This window comes from Thalia democratica, chromosome 4 (assembly GCF_965202585.1).
Source record: "Thalia democratica chromosome 4, ktThaDemo2.hap1.1, whole genome shotgun sequence".
Taxonomy (NCBI): Eukaryota; Metazoa; Chordata; class Thaliacea; order Salpida; family Salpidae; genus Thalia; species Thalia democratica.
This window is the reverse complement of record NC_139168.1, coordinates 29,235,684-29,263,379: the sequence shown is the minus strand read 5'-3', so window position 1 is coordinate 29,263,379 and position 27,696 is coordinate 29,235,684. Positions and strand designations below refer to the sequence as shown.

Below are 27,696 nucleotides of genomic sequence, written 5' to 3'. Positions count from 1 at the left end.
ACTAAAAGTTAAATAACTTCAAAACAAAATTTTTATACGTTTCACAAAAACATATTGCTAATTACTTAGCTTTGTAAAAAATTCCGATTTTTAGGCTTTTTATTAAAAGATTTATTGTATATAATAATTTTTATTTCTATTGAAAAAATATCAAAATTATTTTAAACTAAAAAATTATTAAAAATACAAAAGAATAGGTACTTTATATATTTAAAAATTTTATTGTTTACTATAATAGAAACACATAAGTATTACTGACCTACATTAAATTAAAGTTTTAACAAAACTTTACCCTTTAAAAATACTTTAAAAACAACAAACTTTAAAGTTTTTTATCGAAAAAGCTTCTAAATCTAAAACATTTTTTTAAGCAGCATTGTAAATTAATTTGATTAATATTCAGCCGCAAAAAGTTTCAAAGCCTCGTTGAGGTTTTGTACGACACCGCTGTGTCCATTCTCGAGTCGGGGGAAAACCCAAACAATTACTGCTGCGCCTGGGGTCGACAAACAGCGAGTTTGGGGTAATCCCCGGCGACGTGACGTTGGTTGCGCACTGATCCGTGAATCAGGCGACGTCCTTTGCCGTCTTTTTCGGGAACTTTAAGCGCTTGGAAGTTTTGCTCGCGGGGATTCCCGCCGCCTTGCGGAAGTCGCCGCGGAAGTTTTTGGCGTAGAAGGCGTAGACGAGGGGATTCGCCGCGGAATTGGAGGAGGCGAGGAGGATTGAGAAGCTCTGCAAGACGATAAGGGTCGCGCCGTCCAGCATCTGCGGTGAGTAAATGGCGGGAATTTTCATCGCGTGGTACATCATCATGTCCACCATGAACACCGCTATCTGGTGGATGAAAATTTTCTTAGAAAAAACGTGGATTTTAAGTAGATTTGAACCATTTTTGAAGATTAAATTTGAAGCTTGAGTTGTAATTAGAATACTATTATTCGTATAAAACATTTTGATTTCATTGAAAAAACAGAAAACTTAAAATTTTTGGCATAATTATTTCCTTAAAATGAAAAAAGCCTAATGAGAAATTAATGAGGATGTAAAGAAAAGATTTCTGATGTATGTTTATAAATTTTCATGAGACATAAATAAATAAAACGAATAAAACAAGATAAATAAAAAACTAAAGTTTGAAAGTTTACTTACTAGAACACAGACGGTTCTGGTGACTTTATTCAACGTGGATTTGGAATGTCTGCCGACTGAGGAGTTGCGGTGTTTCAAATAAAGTTTCCTGATGACTGCCATGTAACACATCAGAATTATCAGTACTGGAACCAAGTACGCGTACACTGCGTTTGCTATCTTTAATCCTTTGAGTATTATATTCTCGTTTTTGATATATCATAGCAATTGCAGAATAGTTGCAACATTTTTATATTTTTATAGGTTGTCTAAGCGATTTAGTAACTTGCTTTGATATTGTCACGTAGGGTGCACGACTGTTTAAATTCGTTAACTAATTGATAGTGCTACGTGACAGGTTACATGACAATTCAAATTCGGACAACTCAAATTCCGACAATTCAAATTTTTATAAAAAAATTGAAAGGGCCACAACTAAAAAAGTAATGCATATTTGTCTAATATAAAAAATACATATGTAGATCGTATTAATATCTACAAGCCATTTTTTTTTTCTTTTTGCAAAATATTATATACATTTTGAGATATAGCTCAAATTAAATAAAAAATATAGTTATTTTTAGTAATTTTAAAATTTCCTTAAAAGTATTTAAGATTTTGCATAAAAGAAAAAGTAGCTTGTATGTTTTAATCAGATCTACATAAACTTTTTTTATTTTTCTCAAATTTATGTTATTTTTTGAGATATAGTGTTTTAAATATTTTTTTTTAATTTGAATTGTCCGAATTTGAGTTGTCCGAATTTGAATTGTCATGTAACCTGTCACGTAGCACTTTCAATTAATTAACTTCTAACCAGTTAAATCAGTTAATTTCAATTACGCTGAGTGTGTTATGAAATATCAAAGGATAGTATAAAGCTGAACACTATACAAACTGACCACGGTTCCATTTATCTTCAGTCTCAAAACAGAAACTCCCATCTAGGTTTAATACCATCGAAATGTTTATTTCATTCAGTTGTGTTTTTAATTCAGCTGCAGTGAGCTGTTGAAAATTGTTGTGCACTGTTAGTATTTAAACATATAAGCTCTTTTTTTTTAATTATTGTTTAGCTTATGGTAGGTAATTTTAATTTCAAAGAAAATGCATCTTAAGTCGAAAAAGTTAAGTTCAACATTGTTGAACTAAGCCGCTTGAAAGTTTGTGTTAAAACGATCTCTAAAAACAAGTTTAAGTACAAAGTGAAGAATTAGCGTAAAACTTACAACACTACTAATAACTTCTTTTTTTAAGCTTTTCAACAACTTAAAAATAAAAGCAAAACACGAACACAGATTGTGCGGTTGAACTAACATATGTCTTGGTGAAGTTAGCGGGAACTGCAAAGCTTATTGAAATGAACCATACAACCGCGATGCCAATGTACCCGTTTCTCTTCGTTCTGTACTTGTTTTGCTTGAGGGCGTGCACAATCGCAAAGTACCTTTAAGTAAAAAAGAAAGTATTAAAAAACACCTGATATAGATCTTTTTAATTTTACAAATTTTGTTTGTGTTTTCACTCGATACAGTGTGTTAAAAAGAGTTGGTTATGGTATTATTATGCTAAGAAAATTTATAAAAGTGTGATAACAGAACTTAACAATATGTAAAGATTTTCAGAGCAGTATACATTACTTATGTAAAAATAAGATTCAGGAATTTTTTAAATAAATTATAACGTAAAACATGTTTTATGACGGTTTCTTCCATTATTTACAATAATAAATCTAATAACAAAAATAGTTTTATAAATAATGTCAAACTGTGATAATGCTACAACATTCAGAGAAAATTTAGACATAGAATGCTCCTTAGCCTAGCGACAATGTTAAAACTTCACATAATAAAGTATATAAACTAGTATGATATACTCTTTTTTAGCATATTTGTGATAAAAAAAACTTTATCAAGAATAAAACAAGCCAATGCAGACAACACTAACTAGTTTAAGCATTTAAAGTTGAAGGTTTATAATAAAGGTTAACGTAATGCCTAATAATAAGAGTTCTTGTAAATTAAATAAAAAAAATTCTTGAATTTTTAAATTTTAAACTTTTATGCATTCATCTTAACAAACTAAGCTCAAAAATCTAAAAACTTCAGAACCGCTAAATCTAAGATAACTTTTTATACTACTGTCCAACTTTAAAAACAAGCTTAATCGTAGCGATGCGCTCATAGCCACAAACTATGCAATCTAACAATTTGAAAAAAAAAAACCATTAAAACCAACCTGTCGATGGCCAATGCGACGAGGGTCCATGCGGACGCGTACATGGTGCAGGTCTCGCAGAAGACGTGGAAGTGGCACATGAACCTGCCCAGCGCCCACCTGTCCGCCAAACAAACCACCAGTTGGACGGGAACGTAGAAGAGGAGGAAGAAGACGTCGGCACAAGCCAGGTTCAGCAAAAACATCTGCGTGGTGTTCAGTCCTAAAATAAGGAGGAAGTTTCAGAAAAACAAATTAAAATAATCATTTAAATAAAACAGCAGCTCTTTAAAATTGTCTTTTGGTGTAATAATTAGTAAGAATTAGCTGGTTGTTTACTCAAAGTTAAAAATAAAAAAGTTTTACTACTGTACAACAGGACTCATGATATCATTTCATTAGCTCCAACTTACCAGAAGTTTTAAATAATATCGCTCACTTTATTAAAAATTGCCCTTATGCTATACTAGTTATAGAAGTTTTTCTTGTAGTATAGTAATCAATTATCAGTACTATAGAATAGTTGACTACCTATTGACTTTTTTGTCCCTTATTAGTTCTTGCCCCTCTTATAGCCAAAATAAACCCCCAAGAGGCTATGTCATTCCTTTTAGGAAACCCTGTTTTACAATTATTTAAACACCATTTTATTGTTAAAAATATTAATTTTCATATTAACTGTTATTTATATTTTCAAAATATATTTTAAAATTTTATTAACAATTATGTCAAGTTAATTATATTTTTCATATGTTAATGATGCAGAGACGTGTGATTAGTATATAAAGTTATCATTTAAGTTGTTAAGTTTAATATTTATTAATGACAATTGGAAAAATTCCTTCTATTCAACTATACGTTGATGAATAATAAATGCTTGATAAACAATAACAAAGCCAAAAATACTACGCACAAATTTAAAAGCTGTCGTTTTAAGTTTTTATTTACATTCATAATAACAACACTGTGTTCAGTTGCTATCTAAAAATTTAGAAGTTATTTATTAAATTTTGAAGCCATGTGAGTATTTTAAAAATTTAAGTTCACTATATACGTCACTATTTCAGAGTAAAGTCAGGTTAAAAAGTTTAAGATCAAATCTAAAGAAGAATTTTAATTTTTGTTTATAACAGCTTTAAAATCCATAAAACTGTTTAGTGAAACTACCCATTTGACCTTTAAAAATGTGCAGAAAAACAGAAAATACTTGAGCATGAGTTGAATTTATTATTCATCTGCCAGACTTATGTAAATTCAAAACAAGTATTTTAGTTTAAAAATTCCTCATTTAATTTTTACAGAACTGTTTCGGAAACCCGCAAAAAGTTATTCTTAGCTAGTAATACAGCGTCTGCAAGCTTGAAAAACACAGTAAATAGAAGTAGTTGAACTTGAATTTCAATCTTTATAATTAAGATTTTATTAGCAAAAAGTTTCTAAAAAACTTCATTTTCTTTACTTTTTCAATTTAAATCGTTTATTTTTGAGATAGCTTAAATAGCGAAATATTTTACAATAAATTATATGTTGTTAAAATTTATTTTTCTGTATGATTTTTCGTTTATAATTTCTTTAGAGTTTACAAAGAGCAAACGAACAATATATATATCATTTTTAGTAAACTATTACATAGTTTTATTTTCACTTTTCATTTTTTTGTTAATTTAAAATTAATTTTTTGTTTAATTTTAGTTTTCATTTCCACATAAAACTACATTTTAGTAAAGAAGTACAAATAACCTTGTGGTTTTGGAAAATACACGCGAATAATGGTGAATATGACCAGAAAGTTACCGATTATTCCCGCCATAAATATTATTGCGTACGAAATCGAAAAAACAAAATGACCGACCACATGAAATCAACTTGTGACATCATGTTTTGTGACGTCAGAGATACATTTGTCATGTTTTGTGATGTCACAGATAAATTTCTCATCGCTGGTTCTGCGATCTGAATCAAGTTCATTTTAGTTTAATAATTTTATTAGTCTGTGAAATTATTAAATTTATTTGTTTTAAAAGTATTAGAACAAATTACTTGTTTACTAGTTTGTTGATAACTGATTAATACTTATGGATTAGCAATTAGCACATTTAAATACTTTTAATAAATAAAAATTTAAAATCAAAGTATTTAATTAAGTTAATTAATGATACTAGTATACATTATAACTTCTGTAAATAGTTAATATAATAAATTATTTCAACCAACATGTAGTAAAAAATAAACTTGTTCAAAACTATCTTTAATTTTTTGTTTTTTTGCTAAAATACTTTATCTTTTTAATTAAGTTTGAATGTTTTGATTATTGTTAGCTTTTTTCTTATTAAGCAAAACTGAATTTTTATGCTGCTTAAAATTTTTAATATAAAACTTTTGTAGAGGTTAAACATAATGAATATGTGATGATCAGTATAATAAAAACTGATTTAAAAAAAATAAAACAAAAAGTTTAGAACCTCTTTATAAATTATAAGGTATAACTCATATAATTATTTGTTAATTTCTCAATTTAGAAGATTAAGAACTTATTTAAATAACAATACAAGTTCAAATTAACTATTTTATTTATTTCTAGGTTTAAGTACTACTGAAATACAGTAATGAATAGAATACTTAATTTGCACTTGTATTTTCTTTAAGGTACACCATAAAGAAATTAAATATAGTTTAGTCAATTATTTAATTAAAAGTTTAAGTTTATAGAATAAAGCATTTAAATAGTTTATTTTATGATATTCAAAATTTCAAATAATTTGTATTTAACTATAATTTATTATTTTTAAAAACTCTATTCTTTATAAGTCGTTGATTAATTTTTCAATTTAAAAAAACTGTTTATTATTTTTCAAAAAACTATTTAAACTAGCTTTGACAATTACTATTAAGTTATATGTTTTGATTTTTGAAAACAAATACAAAAACTTCAACTTCTAAAGGAGAAAGACTATTCCTTCAAGACTAATTTTCAAACTAAGTTTCGGTCTAAGACCTTGTCTTTTCATGATTGCTAAATGTATCTTTATAGATTTTATATAAGTACTGACGAGGTCTTTGAATTTGGAAACTATTTTATTATTATGCTTTAAACTTTTGCAACAAATACACTTTGCAACTCTGGAAACTATTTCTAACTGACTTTATAAAACTACTTTCAGAAATACATTTTAAGCTGATGAATTTCAGACAGCCAGTTTTTAGTTATCCTGCAAGCTACACGAAATCTAGAGAAGCAAATCAGCGGCCAACTTTCAAGAAACTTTTTTTTATCGAACTCGGAAGCAACAATAAACAACAGCGGCTAAAGCAACATTGTAATTTTCGTGAAACAAACGCATTTCTTTCGCCTTACTGGAATTTTTCCGATGACAGCTACGAAAGCTTTCGGTCGATTAACTTCTCGAAGGAAAGTTGCAAAGTTTTCAAAATGTAGCAACCAAGGTGTAAAGTGAGGCCAAATCGAGAAAAAGATATTTATTTTCAAATTAAATCGAAATAAAAGTTTTTGAGAGATAAGGTTCAACATAAGACGTCAAACTAGTAGTTTTGAGATATATGTTTTATAAATTATACGACAAAAAAAATTAAAAGACACACCACTTTCATATATATATGATAAATTTAATATAAGTTCAGGAAGTCGTAAAATTATTTTTCAAAGGATCAGCATTCGATAAAAAATGAATTTTTGAGTGTTTTGTAAATTGATAAACTTTAGCTTTTAATAAAAAGTCACTGAAACTTGGCTTATTATATTTAAGCAAACTTAAAGATAAAATAAGACAAGCAAGAGTAAAGACATTACTAAATCATATAAATATAATATAAGCATTATTAAGATTTAATGAATTTTAGTAATATAAAAGTTTTCAAAATGGAGTTAATTATGATTAATAAAAACACTACCGTCTACGTATAAATGCAAATAAGCAAAGCTAGTATAGTTAGTATAAACTTTAAAATAAAACTATGCAACAGTTTAAGATCTCTTATTTACTAGTTTAAAACTCTACTATATTAAACTTATAAAAATAACATTCTGACCGTAGAATTTTGGCTATATAAAATGATAAATTTTGATAAACTGTCACTTAATCTTCCATCAAAATACAAAAAAAAATCAAAAACAGTTTCAGTAATAAAACTTTGCAAGGAATAAGTAAGTATAACTTGAATTTTTAATGTAGTTAAAATCAATTTCTTACATACGTTGCAACATAAGGTTCTAGATAATTAAACTTAAACAGTTTAATATAAATTATATTAAAAACGTTAATTTATTTAAAAGAAGGCAATTGTTTTTTAGTTTCAGTAAAAAAGCACCGAGTTTCATAACTTAACGCTTTTTCATTAACATCTTAAAATCTAACTAAATAGTTATTAGAAAAGTTTTACTTATATCAAAGGTATTTTGTACTGTTTTTAACAATTTGAATATTTTTTTTGTTTTTTTTATTCTACATTCTGATACAAAATTCAATACATTATAAAGTTTTATAAATAAAAACAATAAATTTTTTCTAATAATACTAATTTAAAAGTTTTAAACGCATCTATTCTTACTTTCGACGATAATAATAAAACAGTTATCAAAAAATAAAAACGTTTCCATGATTACGCTTTTAACAGTTTTTCAGCTTGGTTTCATATTAACGATGAAAAACTTATTAGATTTTAAGGAAGCGTTAAATACTTTTTACTAAACTAAGAAACATCAAAGTTTTGATTAAGCTTTTTCTTCAATCTTTATTAGTTTGTCTACAGGTTTTGTTTTGTTTTGTCTACAGGTTTTGGTTTGTCTTTATTAGTTTATATTTAAAAGTTTTTAACTCTCCAACAAGTATTTTAAAAATTGTCTGAAAAAAAAACTAATATTTACCCGACGACTGTAAGTTTGTTTGTATTTTATTCAATATTTCTAAATACTAATAAAACTTGGCTATTTGTTCAAAAAACAAATTTAGGGAGAAATTTAAAGCATAAACCTCAAATACTACACACAATGTTTGCAAAGTTTTAAAGTATGATTTTTCAACAGTTTTGTTAACTGTTTTTAGTACCTGCTTTTAAACACTTTTCATTTTTTGGAGATTAGTTTAGACAGAAAATCTAAATTAAATTAATTAAAATGAACTAAATACTCTAAACGTATAAGCAAAATATGTTAAACTTTAAAAAGTCATTACTATATTTATTGTCCTAGTAGTACTTCAATCAACACTTAAACATTCAGAAACATTGATAAATATTTAAACTTTAACTTAAACTATAACAATTTTTTTGTGATTCAACTGAATCGATCTTATTGTTTTAGGTATACAAAAAATACTTCAGTATAAATTGGTTAATACAACAGTTTCTACTTTTAATAACAATTCTGAGATCTTTCTATCTTTCGTTAATAAATCGTTCATAAAAATCATTGACAATAATATTTCAAAATCTAATTTAAATGTAGTATAAATTTATTTTTATTACTATAAACAAATTTTTAAAGCTTTGCATTTCACGTTTTTAAACAAAGTAATTATTTGATTTTGTATTATAACTTATTAGAGTTTGTATAATAGAAAAAATTATTAGCATGTTTCGATTAAACTTTGAAATATTTAATAATAAAGTTTTTGTCCTGTTTTTAAACTTAAAAATAGATTTTCTGTCTAAACTAATCTCCAAAAAATGAAAAGTGTTTAAAAGCAGGTACTAAAAACAGTTAATAGTTTTTGTTTATAGTCTCTTGAAATAGTTAGTTCTCTAATAAGCATGTTAAGGTAATTAGAACTTTGTTTTAAAAGCTTTAAATCATATTTTATTAGAATCTAACGCTATATGAATTTTTAGATTTATAAATAGTAGAATTGATAAAAGCTTTTAAAATACAGTAACTAATATCTACAAATAAAATTATAAACCAAAATGGAGATAACTTTAAAGGACATTTCAATTTATCTAGCTTTTTTCACGCGCCATTCTCACCTAGGCTATTTGCATTTAAAATGTTACAAAAATAGATATTGGTTAAAGGTTAAAACATTAGCTTTAACCTTTACTGTTTAGGTTATACAAGATTTAAATATTACAAAGTCGATCTTTTTACAGTAAAAATAGAACTTGTAATATATGAAGTGTTGTTTTCATTAGTAATTTAAATGAGTAACTTGTGTTTAAAAAGCTTCCTAAAGTCCTAACAATTTATAGTAAAGTAAAAAACGAAGTAAAATTGTGTAAAAACTAAATTTTTATGAAAATTAGTCAAGTTAAGACAGTTTTAATATATTTGAAGGTTTTAAAACAAAGTTCTAATTACCTTAACATGCTTATTCTTTAATGCTGAAATTAAAGTATTAAAACCTAAACAATAACATAAATAACTAAACATAAATGGTTATTTTTTTCCTTTTTAACATAGAAATAACAATTAAACAATCTATAAACTTCAAATAAAAGAATACCGGTAAATTGAATAGTGATTTTTTACTTATTAATTAATTTGTTCTAATTATAAAGTTTTAAACTAAAAGCTGAAAAGGACAAATAAATAACAATTTTTAAATACATAAGTTTGATAAAAGTTGTATTTGATTACCCTTCTACTTATGATTAAAATCTCGAAAAACAAAATTAACTTTTTATTTTTCGATTCTTAACGATTAAAAATAAAAATAAATATTTATCGCTTAAATTAAGTTATACTTTTAGCTAAATATTTAATAAGAAGTATAGTGAATATTTGAAGATAGTTTTAGTTTTATTTGCTCTTTAAGCTTATAACAATACAGGTTTGAAAAGTATTTTATAAAAAAAACCTAAAACTTAAAACAAAAATGTTTACTACTTTTATAATATTTCCTTTACAAAATAGAAAAAAAAACTATATGCGATTTAGATGTATATGGTTTTAATTGTTAAGAAAAAGTTTATAAGTCTAGAAAATATTATATTAATTTTTGAATATAATCAAATTTAGAAACAAAATAAATTTTTAAGTTATGAAGTTTTAGTTTTACTTGTTTTATTAACTTAAGCTTACATATTTGTTTTTATTTCTTGAAATAAGTAAAAATTCTAGTCACAATAACACCCTTTGAAAGTTTAAACTAATTTGTTTTTATATTTGTCTTCAATGCATAGTTATTTAAAAAATTGTACTATTTAAGAAAAGTAATGTACTTTTTTGCTGAAATAAACTAAATAAAATTCTCTAATGTTCCATATATTTTAACTATGAATTGCAATATTTTACTAATGATTTTATTTAAATTAAAATATTAAAAGCACTTATTAAAGTTTGATCGATTAAAAATACAAAGAAAAATTTGTTTTATCTTCTGACTTTTTGTATCATTTTTTTTTTTTTGATTTCTACAGAAGTGATTGTTTTTATATAAAAATTAAATTAGGCGTCTATAAACTGTTAATTTAAATGCTCAAGACTCATGTCTAAAAACAATCTATAAAAGTTTATTTTTGATCAAAACTACTTCTTAACTTAAATTGTACAAACTTGATGAATTATTTTCTTAAATTTTTTTTAAATAACTAATAACATTTCGAATTTTAAGGAAAAGTTTTATAAAAATGTACATACACTGATTCCGTTAGAAAATGCTACATATGAGTTTATAAACAAACAAAACAATAGATAGAAAACTAATATTGTATATAAGCCATTATAAATCAATTGTTTTTTTAATAAGATTATTCAGATGTTTTTTAAATCTAAAAAATCACTTTACCAAAATTTAGTGAAATTGCTTGTTTTTAAACTTTTAAGTTTAAATATCATTACATAGTTTGTCTAAAGGTTTCCAAAAAAATAAACCGTAGATAAATTAAACGTTATGTATTTAATACAAAAGAAAGCTCATTGCTTACGCAAAATCTTAATAAGAAAGTTATTAAACTAGCAAATATTTTAAAATTTGAAATTAGGGGTATTTTTTAATATAAGAATCATTTGTGTTTTTTATTTGTAAAAAAAATATGTCTTGTTTTTTACGCAAATGATTTAAGACTAAGCTATTGCCATATCATACAGTATATAAAAAAAATTAAACTAAAAAATTTAAAGTGTTTAGGGAAAATAATAATATTTAGGATTAAGAAAGTTTATATTTATATTTTGCTCATAAAATGCTTTTAGATGTACTTGTACTTAATTTTGTTTTAAATATGTTCATATTTTAATTGATAATGTATTTTAAAATGTTTACTGAAATATATTAAAAACTAGAATTTTGAAAACAAATTAAATTATGTATGAGTTTTAAGCTCAACACTTAAAGCAGCTTAGTCGATGTAAAATATAAGCATAAATAAAAAGCTGTTTAATTTTTATTTGTGATGCTTGTAATTAAGCATGCTTATAAAAATTTATATAACGCAAATTTCAAATCCATTAACATTTTAATGCTTCAAATTCATAAAAAACTTAAGAATTTATGTTTTATTTATACAAATAACGATGCTTATCGTGATTTTAATGACAAACATAAATATTAAACCTTCAGTGCACTCTAGAAAGCAGAAACAATTGATAAACAAAAACTAAACAAATCTGACAAACAACTTAACTTTAGTTACAGATTTCTATAGTTTATGCAAAAACATATATAGCGGTTGTTTATGATTATGATGTAAATATATAATCTCCTTAACAGAACAAATTAAGTTTTAGTTTACGCAAACTTAAGTTATTTATAAAACTTAACTAAATAATGAAAAAGAAAGTATGAAAAGAAAACATATCATATGTTTAAATTTCAAACTTTTGCAAGCCAAAGTTTAATACTTTGAAAACTGCTGTTAAAAATTAGTTTAAAAAGTATAGTACTTTTAGTTAAATAAACTCTATAAGTTTTACAATTTTTTACATTTTAAAAGCTTAAAGTTCAAAAAATCTAGTTTTTTTTCTTCAAAATTAAACACTATTTTGTATAGTTGGGGTAAATTTAGTAATTACTTCCCAAAAAGGGGTAAAAAATTTTGAAAAAATGGATTTAGAAACGCTGCTTTAGCCGGATAAAAACATAAAACCTTTTTTTTGATAATTTACCTCGTTTTTATTACAAGCATATTACAGAACGAACACTAAAATTTTCATTAGTTTTATTTTATTATTTCAAAGAATTAAACAATTAAAACAGGCAAAAATAAAGGAAACAAGTTTTTGAAATGTTAAAAACTTAAATTAAGTTAATCTGTAAATAATTTAATCAATACTGAACTCATGGTAAAAAGTGAGGTTTGTTTAGTTGATCTTTATAGTTGTTTTTGAGCAAAAAACTCACGGAACTGTTCAAGTTATAAAAGAGACATGTATTTATAATTAGCACATTGTTTTTTTATACCGGATTTAAAGTTTTAAATAAAAAGCATTGATTTTATATGAGTAAATTAAATGTACTTCACAACTGAATTCTGTCGGATTATGGAGAGCATGGATTAGCGGAGGCCGGATAAATGAGGATGTATTGTATAATAGTTAATAACAAGTAGTACAATTACAAACTTCTTATGTTATTAGAAGTAAACATTTGTAGTTAAAAAAACATTAAATTTTTTCTCAGTGACCTTAAGGTAGACCGGAAGTATTTTGAAAGTAAACAGTAAGAGCTTTAAAACTTTTCAAGAACTGTATTAGTAGATTACTTTAAAAAAAAGGTATGAATAGTTGGTTATAGCAAAAACAACCAAAACAAAAAATACTAAAACTTATGATTAATGTTCTGCACAGTCAAACTCAATAAATTCAAATGTCAATGAAATATCGGATAATTACTATTTTTTAACTTTATAGCTTAGAAAATATATTAAACGAAAAATCTGTTGTAAAGAAATCAACAACATAGTTGCTTCATTATTTTGAGTTTAATGCTGTTGATTTTTCTCTAAAGAATAGAACTTTAGATTTTTAAAATAAATACGTTTAAAGTGTTTAATGTTAGGTATGTAAAATGACTTAAAAAATATACTGTTTTTTTTACTTATATACGTTGTAAAATACTTGATATTTTTTCTATCTATTTTTGATAAAATATAAGTTATTTAGTTGTTTTTTAAAGGAAAGCATATGCTTTTTTTTATAAAGTAAACTTTCATATAAAAATCACAAACACATAAAAAAAAATATAAGTATAAACTGTATACTTATTACTTCTTGGTTCAGTTCATTTCTATATGAATATAGATAAAAAAATTATTTTTATATACTATACATTAATTGTGACTACATTTTACTTATTAAAAGCTACTCAAGTAAAGTTTTAGAACCAAAATGACCAAAACAAACTAATCAGTATACATTTACAAGTTTACAAAATGAATTTTGATAAATAATACTTTTTTTGGGAAGGTGTAATTGAAAACCAGTAAAAGTGTTATGCTATTTATTTGTCACAGAAGTTAACTTTAAAGTTTTAAGCTTATGAAGAACGACATTTTAACATTAAAAAAACAAGTATTTTTTTCAGTTTAAGATGTTACTTTTTCATTAGAGCCGAGATATTACGAAAAAAATATGTTATACAATAATGTAATATAACTTTGTTTATTTTAAAAAAACTTGAAAATATATAAGTAAATAACTTTTAATTATTTAAGAGATGCATGTTAAAGCTTAAAGCACGTATATTTTTCCATTTTAGTTTATTTAACTACAATTTTAAACTCTTCAACTAAAAAATAAATAAAAATTAAAGTGTTTACTATATACATATTCTTTATGATTAAAAACTTTAAACTACATAAAATAAAATTCCAGCCAGTAAAACTTTGTTATAATTGTTTAGAGATTTTAAATTATAATTATATTATTTGATGTGAGTTCGTAGTAATTAAAGTAACTTGCATAATTTATTAACTTAAAAAAAGACATTAAATAATTTGTATTCAAAGCGTATTATAATTTACAAGTAGAAGTATATTGATTTTAAATTTCTACCATATATAAATTTAATTCTATTTTAAAGTTTACCTTTTATTTTATTTCGAAGTAATACTGTATCTACTTTTAAAGTTGAAAATAACTAATAATGAAATAAAGTAATAATGATAACTTCGAAAGTTTTAGTTTAAATAAATTGTTTAAATAAATTGTTTAAGACAATTAAATAATAAAAAAAATATATGTGGTTTTTAATAAATTTTTTTACTAAATACTTACTAGATATTTAATATTTTACATATGAAAATAAAAAAAGTTAATAAGTTTTAGTAGCTTGTACTAATGATAGAAGTTTTTTTGATAACTTACATAACTTAATACATTTTTTAAGATAAGTTTGTTTATCATTTTATCTACTAAATTATAAAATCAGCATTTTTTGACAGTAGTCATAACTCATAATTCCTTATTGAAATTAAATATTAAATTTATAATATTAATAAGGGTATATTTTGAAACTTTGAATACTAGGTGAGATCTGCATTTTTATTTTTGTTTATGAAGAACAGCTTCCACAAACTTAAATTTTGTCATTATGTTTAAAACTATACCAAGTTCCGAAAAGGTGTTGGTTATGTATATGTAAATTTAAAAGTTCAAAGGATTAGCAAACATAAGGTGATTTATACCTAGTGTAAATATTAAAAGGTCTAATATCAATTATCAAAGCATTGCTATGACTTTAAATAAAAATAATATTTTAAAGAAAAAAATAATATATTTAAAATACACGTATTTTTTTAATTTATATATGTTAAAATTCAGTTTAATATTTTAAACTAAATAAACTTTCTGAAAGCACACTTACGTTAACAAAGTTTTAATCTGTGAGCTTTAGTACGAAGATATCGGTTCAAAAACCTTTATCAACAAGATAATAGAAAGATTGAAACTTAAAACATAATTTTCACAACAGTTTAACTAAAGCAAATTGGCATAAAAACAATTTAATAGTAGTTCTGGTTTTACTTGGCGGCTTTGGTGTTTGCATAGAACAGAGTACAAATGAAACAACTGCTGCAGTTCAAAACAACTAAAAACTTTTACCATGTTGAAGTATTGGGAACTAATTTTACTACAGAGGACATATCTTTTTAGAAAAGAATTCTCTGTTTGTAACTTTTAATTTTAGGTCGGTTAAAGTCTGTGTCAAATCATTTTTTAGACTATACTTTGTTTTTAAGCAGTTAGAAGGTTTCAATCTTTTATGAAGATAAGATTACATAAATAGCTGATTTTTTAAACTTAAAAGATTATATCTTTTATACATACATAAAAGTAGTTTTAATTTATTTTTAAGAAAACAACTGTGTTTTTTAAAAGATAGATATTTTCAGTTACAAGTTTTTACAAATTTCTATAAATTATATTTATAGTAATACATACTAAAATAAACAATTTTTGATTTTTCTTATTATTATTGTGTAACTTATAGTTGATTGGGCCTAAAGGTTATGCACTTGGAATTTTTCAAAGTATGGTAAATATAAATAAAGTTTTTTAAGTCTTGCTGTTGTAAAAATTGCATTTTTTGCTCTTGTAACGTCAAAAATAGACATCAGACTGTCTAAGTGTAATAACATGTAGCATTTACAACCTCTAAATCTAAAAAACTAGCGGATTATTACTACCCTGTATAATAAACATTTTGACTGATTTTTAACAGAAAGAAAGCATGGGCAATTTGTCATTTTGTCTTTTTCACTTCAATTATTCTGTTGTCAATAGCTGGAAACTTTTTAAATATATTTATCATTTTAAAAACTAAAGAATTTAGACATAGCCAATATGTTTTCAAAACTTCAATTGCAGTTTCTGATATTATTTGGGCACTTTTATAATATTTTGATACAATTAAAATTTTGTTTGATTGTGTAGCTAAAAATACCGTATGGCATGTGATTCTTATAAACTAGCTGATACGTTTTTTTTGAAAAAAAACAACAATTTAGATTAAGATGTCAACAATTTTAGCTGTGTCTTTTACTTTTCATATTTGAGTAATTCATTTACATCTTACTTAAAAACGTTTGAATAAATAAGCTTCTTCTAAATGAAAATATCGTTTCTTTAGTTTCAATTGTGTTTGCTGCTAGTGACAGGCAATTGCATTTCCTTTTAAGTATAAAAAACTAATACTATCAAAACAGCTAAAGTTTTATCAATAACAATATGGATTCTGAGTGCAGTAGTTACAATTATTACAAATTCCAATAGATTGAGAGATTTCGAGAATATAACTTACTTTTTATACCCTTTTTCATATGAAGCTGTTTTCATATTTGTTTTATTTTATTGTTGTGGATGTTTTCATTGTTAACTCTTAAGAGCTTTTACAAAAGCTATAAAAGATCATTAAAACTAAATTGTAAGGTTAGAAGAAAGTTTATAGGAAAAAACAAATGTCGTTAGTTTTGATTTTTATGGTTGCCGCTTTTACTTTAAGCTTTTAAAGACTTTGCACAATAACATTCAATTTTATGTTAGAAAAAATTCTTTTAGTTGTAATGACAAAGATATTAGATTCAATGAATACATTTCTGAATATTTTGTGTCAACACACTCAATATGGAATATTTTAGTTTACTATATTATTAACAAAAAATTTCGTTTAGCATTTAAATCTTTGTTTAGAAAAATTAATTAAATGCTATATTATATTAGTATTAAGCTTGAAGTTCTGTGTATAACTTAAATAAAAGTTTTGAAAAACAGTATTGTTTAATGAACGATAAAAAAGCGCTCAAAAAGTTTGGTCTAAGGAACTGGTGTACAAAGGAACCTTTCGGTTATCGAGTCGTAAACCACAATTAAAAATTATTGAAATTATCATTACCACGTAACAAAAAACAAATTAGTGTTTAAAGAGTTTTGTTATATTAATACAATTATGTCTAAAATATGTATCAAAATTTAAACATGTATTAAAATTAACTATGTATCAAAAAACTTATGTATGAAAACCCTAACATATTTTGAAGCGCCACCTAAAGCTATAATGAGCTCTTTTATGTATTCAGAAAAACTACAAGCTTTTAATATTTTAAAATGATACCCAAATACACTTAAAATTTAAAATTCGTTTTTTAATTTTATTTTTAGTGGATAAATTCTAAATTTTAAGAAAAGAAAATAAAAAAAAAACAACAGTGATAAAAGCTAAAATACTTTTAATCTGCTAAAAAAAATGGTTTCAAAAAGTTATCTTGAGTCTTTTATGTGATTACTTTTCACTCATATAAAAACTGTTAAGCTTCAGTAACATCTTAACAAAGTATGAATAGATCGGATAAAAATAAAGCGTACTGTTGCTTTGCTCTTAATTGTTTACATACCGATTTAAAAACTTTCTCACAAAGTTCAATTTCTGTACCAACGCGTTAATTTTTTCTGAATGCTTAATGACACCAAAGCATACTTTAGGTTATGTAAATATTAAACTGATAGTTTTTTACTTTTCATGTTGTATTTGAAATATAATAAAAGTACGTCTACAAGCTGTTTAGTTATGGTTTATGTTTTGATATTAACAGTTAGCGTTTTTCAAAAAGAGTTTAACAGTTTTTGTATAACCAAAATATTGGTAATTACTATTTTAAATAGAAATATTAAACTCTTTTTAATTTTTTAAACTGGCTGTTTCAATCAGTTTAGCATTAGACTTTTATACAAGTTATTTGCTGTTTAAGTTTACTTTTTGAATGCTGCATTTGAAAACAGGTTGTAATAATTTTGACTTTCTAAAGTATACCGGTGACTTTATCATTTTCTCTTTTTAGCATAGAAAGTATGTTTTAAAGTGTACAATTTAGTTGTATTTAAAAGACATCACGTAAATAACTTAATTTTAATAATTTTTAAAATATATTGTATATTTTTATAAATATTTTATTTATTAATGACTTAAAACTCAGAGTTAGTGTTTAGCAAATTTATAATTTTTTGATATTATCATTAATAGTTTACCATCTTTAGCTTAAAATTATCTTTTTACAAAACTTTAATTAGACAAATACTTTAAAGTTAACAAAAATTTTAGAGTAATACATTTTATTACATAATTTAAAAGTTTCTTTCAATAAAGTTGCAAAAAATTGATAGATAGACTTTCAAGTAGAAAATATGCGTTACTACTCATAGATACTATTTAAAATTATTTAAAATCTTATTTCTTTTAATAACTAAAGTTCAAAGTTTTTAAAAATCCAAACAAGTTAGCAACATTTATAATAGAACTAATCATAATATTCTTATCGTTTAGTTTACATATTTGCGTTAATTTTTTTTATAGTTGACTTATAAGATAATTAAAGTTATACGTAAAGAAACTTTTAAAAGTTTTTCAAAAATTCATACTGTTAAAACATTTAAAGTTTTGATTTTAAATTTGTTATATTTATAGACATATAAGTCATGAAATTTTAACAAACTGAACAAAATAACTTATCAGTAAAACAACTTTAAAGGCTTGCACAATGACATTTGATGGGTAAAACTATTCTTCTACTATTAATGTTTTGGTTTTAAATGTATTATAATACAGAAATAATAAAATTTATATGCTATTTTTTATCTTTGTTCTTTTGTTTTCTGAAGTCGTTATAGTTATAGCTTCACATATATCCATCAATTTTAAAATCTCTAGACTACTATGAAGATTAAGTAAAATTATTTTTTAGTCTTGCTATAGTTTTACATTTTTATTTCTTATAGTTATTAAAAATATATTTATGTGCCGTTTATTCGTTTTATCCGTAATAAATTTGCTTAAACATTTTATTAAGTTTTAAACTAAATTTTCAAAAGTTTGATACAAAAAAAAATATTACCAACTGTACAAAAACGCTTTTTGTTATAAAACTCGGTACTATTTTATATAAGTTTGTACTGACTTACTGAGTATACAAGTAAGCTTTTTTTTTAATTTGTAAGTTTTTGTAATTTAAATGTAAATTTAAAAAGAAACAAAGTTTTGAAATCTTAATCACCTTAAAAAAATTTACTAAAATGTCAAATCTTTTTGAAATTCAAACTGTCAGGAAATATATAAGTATATAAATAAACTTTACCCTCTTAAAATAAATTTGAATTAAAAAATAAACGTTGAAAACTTTAATTTATTCAAAAAATACTTATGAAGCCTAAAGTCACGTATGTTTTTACTTCAAAATGTCGAACTAAAAGTTTAAGTGCTATAACTAATAAAATAATAAAAATTTTATTTTCGTAAAACTTTATTTAATGATAAAACATAAAACATAAACTAAACTTTATAGCAAATAAAACTTTGCGTATATATAGTTCAAGGACTAAAATATGACTAAAAACTATGTGTGAGTTCTTAAAAGTATATATAGTTTATAAAAAAACGTTTTAACAAAAAAAATATGTAAAGAAATATGCGTTCAATTCATCTATGACAAAAGTTTTATAGCATCTGTAAAATTATTAAACAATTCATAGTTGTAACTTTACTCAACAAATAGAAATCTATTGGCTTTGAATTACTGTTATAGATTCAAACTAATTTTAACTATGTTTTTAAAGCAAGTACATTATTTTATCAAGAAACATTAATGTACCCAGTTTTAAACAAAGGCTTTGTAATTGTATACCAAACATTATTTTATATAATACATAGTAAATATTAAAAACGGCTACATAAGTACTTTATAATTTTAAGTTACATAGCACAACAGGACAAAAAAAAAATTCAATATAAAATACTTAGTTAAAAAAATGAGTTTCTGTTTCATTGAAACGAATTGAAATAAATTTATAATAATTAAACAACAACAAAGTTATTTATTTTACAAACTGTATCAGTTTCTTAAGATCATTTGATGACATAAACATTATAAAAGAAACATTAGTAAAACTAGTATTTGTTTTAATAAAATATAAAATGTGTTAAATCGTTTATCTTTTATGATAAACGTTATAAGATCAGGCATTAAATCAAACCAGTTTTTATTTGAACTTCTTGTCGTTTTTGAACTCTGCAAACTCAGGGTAGGTTTCAATTGCCAGCTTTATTTTCTGTTATAAAAGTAACCAAGTCAGTCTTTACGTATTAAAATAGTTTTCAAACACTAGCTAGGTGTTTTTTTTTTAATCGTATATTTTCCCTCAAGAAATACTTAAAGTATATAAATTAATACTACATTTAAAATGTTATATTTTAACAACAAATATAAATATTTTTTCTAACAACAATTATCATATTGCAAAATTAATTGTTAATAACTATGTATATATATATATATATATATATATATATATTATAATTATAATTCATAAAACAAAATGCAAACGTCACAAAAGTATACACAAAATAAATGTATTGACTTTAACATAAGTCTTAATTTTCAGTATTTTTCTCATTCTAGTTATGTGCGACAAGCGTTATTATAAAAAGTTAATTTAAATTTTTATACTTAGGAACCAAAACGTTTAAGTTAAAGTTACAAAACCAACCTCAACAAGTTCGTTGTAATCTTTCAGAAATGTTGTGGTTCTCTCAAAATAACGATGCCGATCAACAGTTGGTAGATCGTTCCAAATAGCTCGCAGATTCGTCTTGGGTTTTTCCTGATAAGTTACACGAATCTAACATGAATGTTTGTAGTAACAGTACTTAAGGTCTTTTATATTACTTTTTAGTTATACTTATAAATATCAATATGGTAAGTAACAAACAACTATGCAGTAATATAACTACTTGAAAAAAAGAATACAAATTTTACTATTTTAAATAAATTTTTAATGTAGCAAAACTTTTTGTAAGTGTAAGGTTATAGAATAAGTCCAAAAGTTTGCTAAAAAAGGTTATAAAGAATCGAATTGTGAAGAACTTTTACCAAAGAAATAAATTTTCATCTAAATTTTCATTTAAATAAAGTTATCAACAAAAACATCGGCGAAAGTCAGCATAGCAGAGGGCTAAACTTTCGTATGTCGTGAGACAAGCATTTTAAATAAAAATAGAATAAAGTTTTTTTTTAAATGTTTATCTATAACTGTAACAAAAACTTAAACTGACTGTACTGTTAGCTTTATACTCTTTGCAGAATAAATGGAACGAGTTAGGCCGTTTCAATTTTTTTATCACATCTTTTATAGTTTTTACTAGGCTTTTATTTCCAATTAGAGAATACGTTAATTGGTCTTGACAATCCGGGAAATCCTAAAAAAAAATTTTTTTTGTTTAAATAACTTGTGGTATAAACTATTTTAATTATTTGCAAACTATACTTACAAATAGTAATCTTTACATCATAGAAAGTCTTTCAAATCACAGTATTCATTCTATACTTACTAGTTTGTAGTTTTTACAAACTAGTAAGTAACTGGTGAGCTCACATACATATTAAAAGAACATATTGTACTAAAAGTCAACAAATTATAAAAAAAAACATGTCAAGAGTTGATGACATTTATGTTACGATAATTAGTTAATCAATGAATTGAACACTTTTATAAACTAATACTGTTTATTAAACTGGACTATTACTATTATCAATAAGTATTTTAGAAGCAAAACATTAAAATAAACTTTGAAATTAAAAAGCGTCAACACTCTTATGTTTGTTTAGTATAATTAGGTTGTTTAATGATAAAAATACTTTTTAAATTATAACTTTAGTGTGTTAATCAAAAAACAAAAATACTTATAAAACCTTTGTTATAATAAACTACTAATTTTTTGGTTTAAATTAAGATTTTAATGTAGTTATAACTTGTACCAAACTAATAAAAATAGATAAAAGTATGTTTAACATTAAATTAACATATATTACTTTTAAAAAATTAAACAACTATCTTTTGTGTAAACTAAAATCTCAGTAATAAAATATAACATTGTTTCATGTTTCATTCAGTTAAAAACTAGTTTTAAATTAATCTTTTGGTAAAAACAATGAAAGTAATTTTTATTTGCAACTTTTTATACATTTCAAACTGCATTTGTTTTTCGGTTTTTTAATAATTTTAGAACAAAAAAAAAACACATTTTTAAATTTAGTTATAGTTAAGCAGTTATGTGATAAAAATTGTTAAATAATATCAAAAAAAGTGTTATAACATCGTTATTACTCTGGATATTTTGCTTAATATTTACTATTCAACCTCTTTCTTATAAATTCCAATCGAAACAGCGTACAAGACTGTTTGTTGGCACAATTCATCTAAAACTTCCCGTTTGTTCAGAACAATCGGTAATGGATGATCATCTACTGCTGTTTCCGAATCAGGACTATTTGACAAAAAAGTACAACTATTAAAACTATTTCTGATCATTTTTGAACGTGATCGCGTCTCATCGTATTTGATATTTTTTTGACAAGGAAATATATCTTGATGTTTCTGTATGATAATTTATTTCAGTTTTTAATTTATAACATGTATTTAGCTTTGAATTTTTTTTAAGTGACATAAAATATATATTTAACGTTTATGCAAAATATAAAATCTTAAACTTTACGTTTTATGTGTTATTTTGAAACAAGATGCCAAATTAAGTACAGGCTAAGATTAAATAAACTATCAAATTTTTGAACCTGTAGGTCGTATGATTTCCTTTTAGCTCCGATTTTTTGCAATTGTGGAGGCAACATGTCTGAACAGTAACTTCCGCTCATACCAGGCTGGGGTAATGTAGAAACTTGTGAAGAAAAACAATCATACGAATTAGAGTTTTTATCTAAATCACCGCGTGAATCGGAGTTGGTTGTAAATGAACAAGACGGTTTGTTCATGTAACAATTATCAACGATGTTATTTGGTCGATGGAAGCTTTGCTTTTGTTGTTGCTTTGCATGTCCGTTCTGTTTTTAAAAAATAATACTATAGTAAAGAATTAAAGAAGTTTTATTTACTGGAGCAAAATTTTCGTTATTAGTTTTCGGTTATTTTTGCTTCAAATATACATTTTTTGATTAAACAAACTACTTATACTTATAATTTTAAGAAAAGTAAATACCAGTTGATTTAAAACACATAATGTTTAAATTGGTAGGTTTCAAATTAGTTACAACACAATACTATAACAAAGAACATATTAAACTGTTAAACTATTAATTAATTGTAGATTGCTAACGGTAGTCCTATAATGTTTATTTATTCACTATAAAAAATTTACTAAATATAGATTACCAATACAAACTTTGCTTGATGAAACTAAAACAATATTGTTATCAAGAAAAATCCGTTACGTAACTTCCTGATTAGTTCTAACCTGATTAACAACATAACTGCCCATCGGTTTATATGTACCAGCTGAACGAAGAATCTGATTACCCTTAAACTGCGATGATATGTCAGCATCTACAAATGATCCTTTCAAGTTAGTGCTCATATTAGCTGGATTATAGCAACATTGGTGATTGGTGTTCAGACTTGAATTATCTTGCATGGCTGAAACATTAGTTGTAGGAGCTGGGACGTTTACATTCACGTTGTTGTGTACCATACCTTGTTGGTTCTGTTGTTGACTTCTGTTGTAAACCTGTTTGAACAGTTGTTTCGTAAGTTATTTACATAATTAGCAAAAACTGTTGTTATATATAAAATACTTTAAAGAAGTATTGTCATCTGTTAAACAAAAAATAAAATTAAATAAACTATAGGTTTATAAAAGGTCCATACCCTTTTTTAGAACAGATTTTTTTAAAGCGAATAAAAACGTTTTTTGTTGAAAATAAAAGACTTCTCTGATTTAAGTTACATTTCCAAAGTATAAATTTAAAAAATATATATAAAAAGTGAACGCCTTACAAAAAAATTTTGAAAATTAAGTATGTAGTCATCAAATCTTTTTTTTTTTATGTTAAATTAGCTTTAACCTTTAGTGAAAATTGTTTTTAGTTGATCGGATTTGATTGAACAGAAGCTGAGTACAAAGCCTTGACTATAAGTTATAAAATAGATATACAACTATTGAAAGAAAATTGTATTACCATTGAAGTACAAAAGACAATGAACTCAGTACATTACAAGCTGGTATTTCTAGATTGAGTATAAAAAGAAAAGTAAAAGCAGTAAGAAGAGTATCATTGAAATTCAGAAAGATGAGTTCAGTTGTGACAAAAGGTTGATGCTTAGTTATAGAGCTACTTCCTTGGAAAAAAAAATGAGTAACAAAAAGTTTTTTGTAAGTTTGAAACAGAGTTTTCTTCTAAATTCAAAACTTTGAATCAAAAATTTTCTACATATGCTGATGCAATAGAAACAAGCAAACAAACATATATTATAACCAATATAAATACTAAATTAAGTGTATTTGCCGGAGAAGTTAAATCACAAAACGAACAAAAGTTAAAAGAAAAGAAAGCAATAAATGATATTGTATTTAACATTTCTGAGTGGAGAAATTTATTCACTTGAAAACTTTCCCTTGGAAACTCTAAAAATGATTTCCAAATTATCAAAAAGTTTTAAGAGAAAACAAAATTAAAAAAGATTTGTTAAAGTCACTACATCGTGTTGGTAAGATAACGAAAGACGAAAACAGACCGATCATAGTCAAGCTTAATGATGTTGCCTCTAAACACAGACTGTTAAAGTAGAGAAACATGAAAGTTATGAATGATGGAAGTGAAACAAATGTTTATATTAACACTGACAAAACCATATTAGAGCTAGAAGCATTCAGAATCTTGAGAAAATAAGTTAAACTAAAGCAAGCCACAGTAGACCAGAATACTTTAAACGTAAAATAGGTAATCAGGAATAACAAAATTGTCGAATCAACAAGACAGCCGTTTCGTTTAAACTCCCAATAGCTCTGGGATTAGTTACAAAAACTGTGAGTCAACATTTCTAAATTCTTCTTAACATTTAAAATTATCTGATAAATTTAGTTTTGATCATAATAAGTTTTCTTATTATATGTTTTAATTTTAAAAACCAAATTAAGAGATCTTAACTATAAGAGGAGAAATAATATAATTGAAGCACTGACGAGTTCTTCGACCGAAACTTAGTTTGCATAATAAAGTTTTGAAAGAATAAAATATACAATATGATTTCTTCAAATAGTTACAAAAATTGTAGCAGTAAACATTTAGAAATGAATACACTAATATAAGATCTGTTTTGAATAAAGTTGATTTCTTTTTAATTATTAATACATGAATAGTATTGATTTGTTTTTCTTACTGAAACATGGTTGATTCTTAAAGTAAACGATGTCATAGCCTGTACTTCTAACTATAATATAATCCGAAACGATAAGACAAGTAGGGGTGGAGGTGTTGCTGTCCTTTCAACCTTTAAGTATTCAAAATAAAAAAAGATTTAATCTCTATAAACAACTCTAAAGAATTAAAACAAAGTTTTTTGTTGTCTACCTTCCCCCACTGTCTGCAAAATGTGCACAGACTGTTAAAAATGTAATTAAGATATTTAAAATGTTTTTTTCCAAATAACTTTTCTTTTAATGTTCTTGGGGACTTTAATCTGCCAAACATAAATTGAACAATTCCTAGCGCACACTACAATGAATTCCATAAGTGTTTTCTTAACTTTTGCACGGATATTTTTTTAACTCAGGTAATCAAAAGTCCAACTCATAAAAATAGAATCAAACTTAATTTCTTAATTTGCAATAATTTTCGTCTAGCACTAGGTAGAATCCTATCTTTTTCTACTACTTTTCCATTAACAAATACGTGTGACCATAACTTGATTTTGTTTTAAATTAAAAAAGAAATCCAAAAATTACATAATAATAAAAACGATTCATGTGTTTTTAAAAAGGCATACTTTGAAAACATCAATAATTACAAGTCTAAAAATAATTAGACCTCATTGTTTAACAAGTCAAAATATCTTCAACATTTTTATAACAAATTGATCAGCTCAATTCTAACCTCGATTAAAAGTTTTAAAGCATTTTATTCTAAAAATCACTATGTAAAAAACATTTCACATAAAAAAAAACTTTAAAAGAAATACTTATTCTGAAAAAATAAGTAAGACAAATAAATCATATTCTAAAGATTATAAAAACAAGTCATAAGAATATCAACTAGCAGTTAAAAATCTATATTAGGTTATGAAGAAAAACTTTGCAATAAACCAAACTTTAAAAAGTTATTTTGTTACGTAAAATCTATACTTAAATTAAGTACTGCAATACGACTTTTATTTGACAATGATAAAGATAAAACAGTAAACTCAAATAATTAAATAGCCTCACTTTTTTACAGAAGTTTTCAAAAATTATTTGATAAAGATGATAACTACCAAAGTTTTAAACTAGCTCAAAAAAATAGTAAATTGGAAAACTGTTTTATTATTTATGAAGACATTGAAATTGAATTAGAACCCCGAAAAATATCTCGCCTTATTTTTTTTTTAAGTATGCAATTCCATCAATAAATTTTTCATTTTCGTTAGTTTTCAATTGCTATATGGAATAAGCTAAAATACTAAAACGATGGAAACTTCTTTTGTCATTTCAGTCTGTATGAACTATAACAAACACAAAGCATTAAACTATAGGCAAATATCTTTAAATAGTTGCTTTTCTGGAATTTTTTAACACATTGTACCTAAAAAAAAAATTTAATCACCTTTTTATTTGACTATAATTTACTATCTACCAGTGGCGTCGCGTGGTATTTTTCTTAGGTGGTGCAGAAAAAAAAAATCCGATTTGAAGGTGATCGATTTGCCCCTACTTGAGTTGTCCCTGCTCGAGTTGCCTCTGCTAGAGTTGCTTCTGTTCGAGTTGCTTCTGCTCGAGTTGCCTCTTCTCGAGTTGCTTCTGCTTGAGTTGCTTCTTCTCGAGTTGCTTCTTCTCGAGTTGCTTTTTCTCGAGTTGCTTCTTCTTGAGTTGCTTATTCTCGAGTTTCTTCTTCTCCAGTTGCTTATTCTCGAGTTGCTTTTTCTCGAGTTACCTCTTTTTGAGTTGCTTCTTCTCGAGTTGCTTCTTCTCGAGTTGCTTCTTCTCGAGTTGCCTCTTCTCGAGTTGCTTCTGCTGGAGTTGCCTCTGCTTGAATCGCCTGTGCTCTGCTTGGCTTTGTTTTCATTTTTTGTTTACAATAACTTGAAGAATGATACTTAAACCTGTACTGTTTAAGGGAATTTTCAACTTAGCTTAATTACCGCAAGATATTGATTTTGCGGTAATTCTTGAAGAAATTTTGCTGTTTTGAGTTCATTTGCGGCAGTCAGCTAAGAGTTTGCGGTAGTGAAGTGAGCAAAATGGTCGTTTTCTAAATTGGAGTTTTATAAGAGATTTTGTTCTAAAAATTAACGAAAACATTATGGATACTTAATTTTTTCTTACATAACTTTAAGGTGGTGCAATTGCGGCAGTGCAACACCCAACGCGACGCCCCTGCTATCTAATAATCAATTTGGTTTAGTCCCTAACCACTCGTAAAACATCCAAA

At 24.9% G+C, this 27,696-nt stretch overlaps 1 protein-coding gene across 1 annotated transcript; it reads right to left on the bottom strand.

Annotated features, from left to right (window-relative positions):
* Positions 1-567: 567 nt before the first annotated feature.
* Positions 568-5,158, bottom strand: LOC145833214 (galanin receptor type 1-like). Its single transcript, XM_082940408.1, has 6 exons — positions 5,089-5,158; positions 3,370-3,571; positions 2,449-2,578; positions 2,034-2,139; positions 1,153-1,319; positions 568-837 (listed from the first exon to the last, which is right to left on the bottom strand). The coding sequence occupies exons 1-6, from the start codon at positions 5,156-5,158 to the stop codon at positions 568-570; spliced, it is 945 nt and encodes a 314-aa protein (XP_082796534.1).
* Between the last annotated feature and the right edge of the window lie 22,538 nt (positions 5,159-27,696).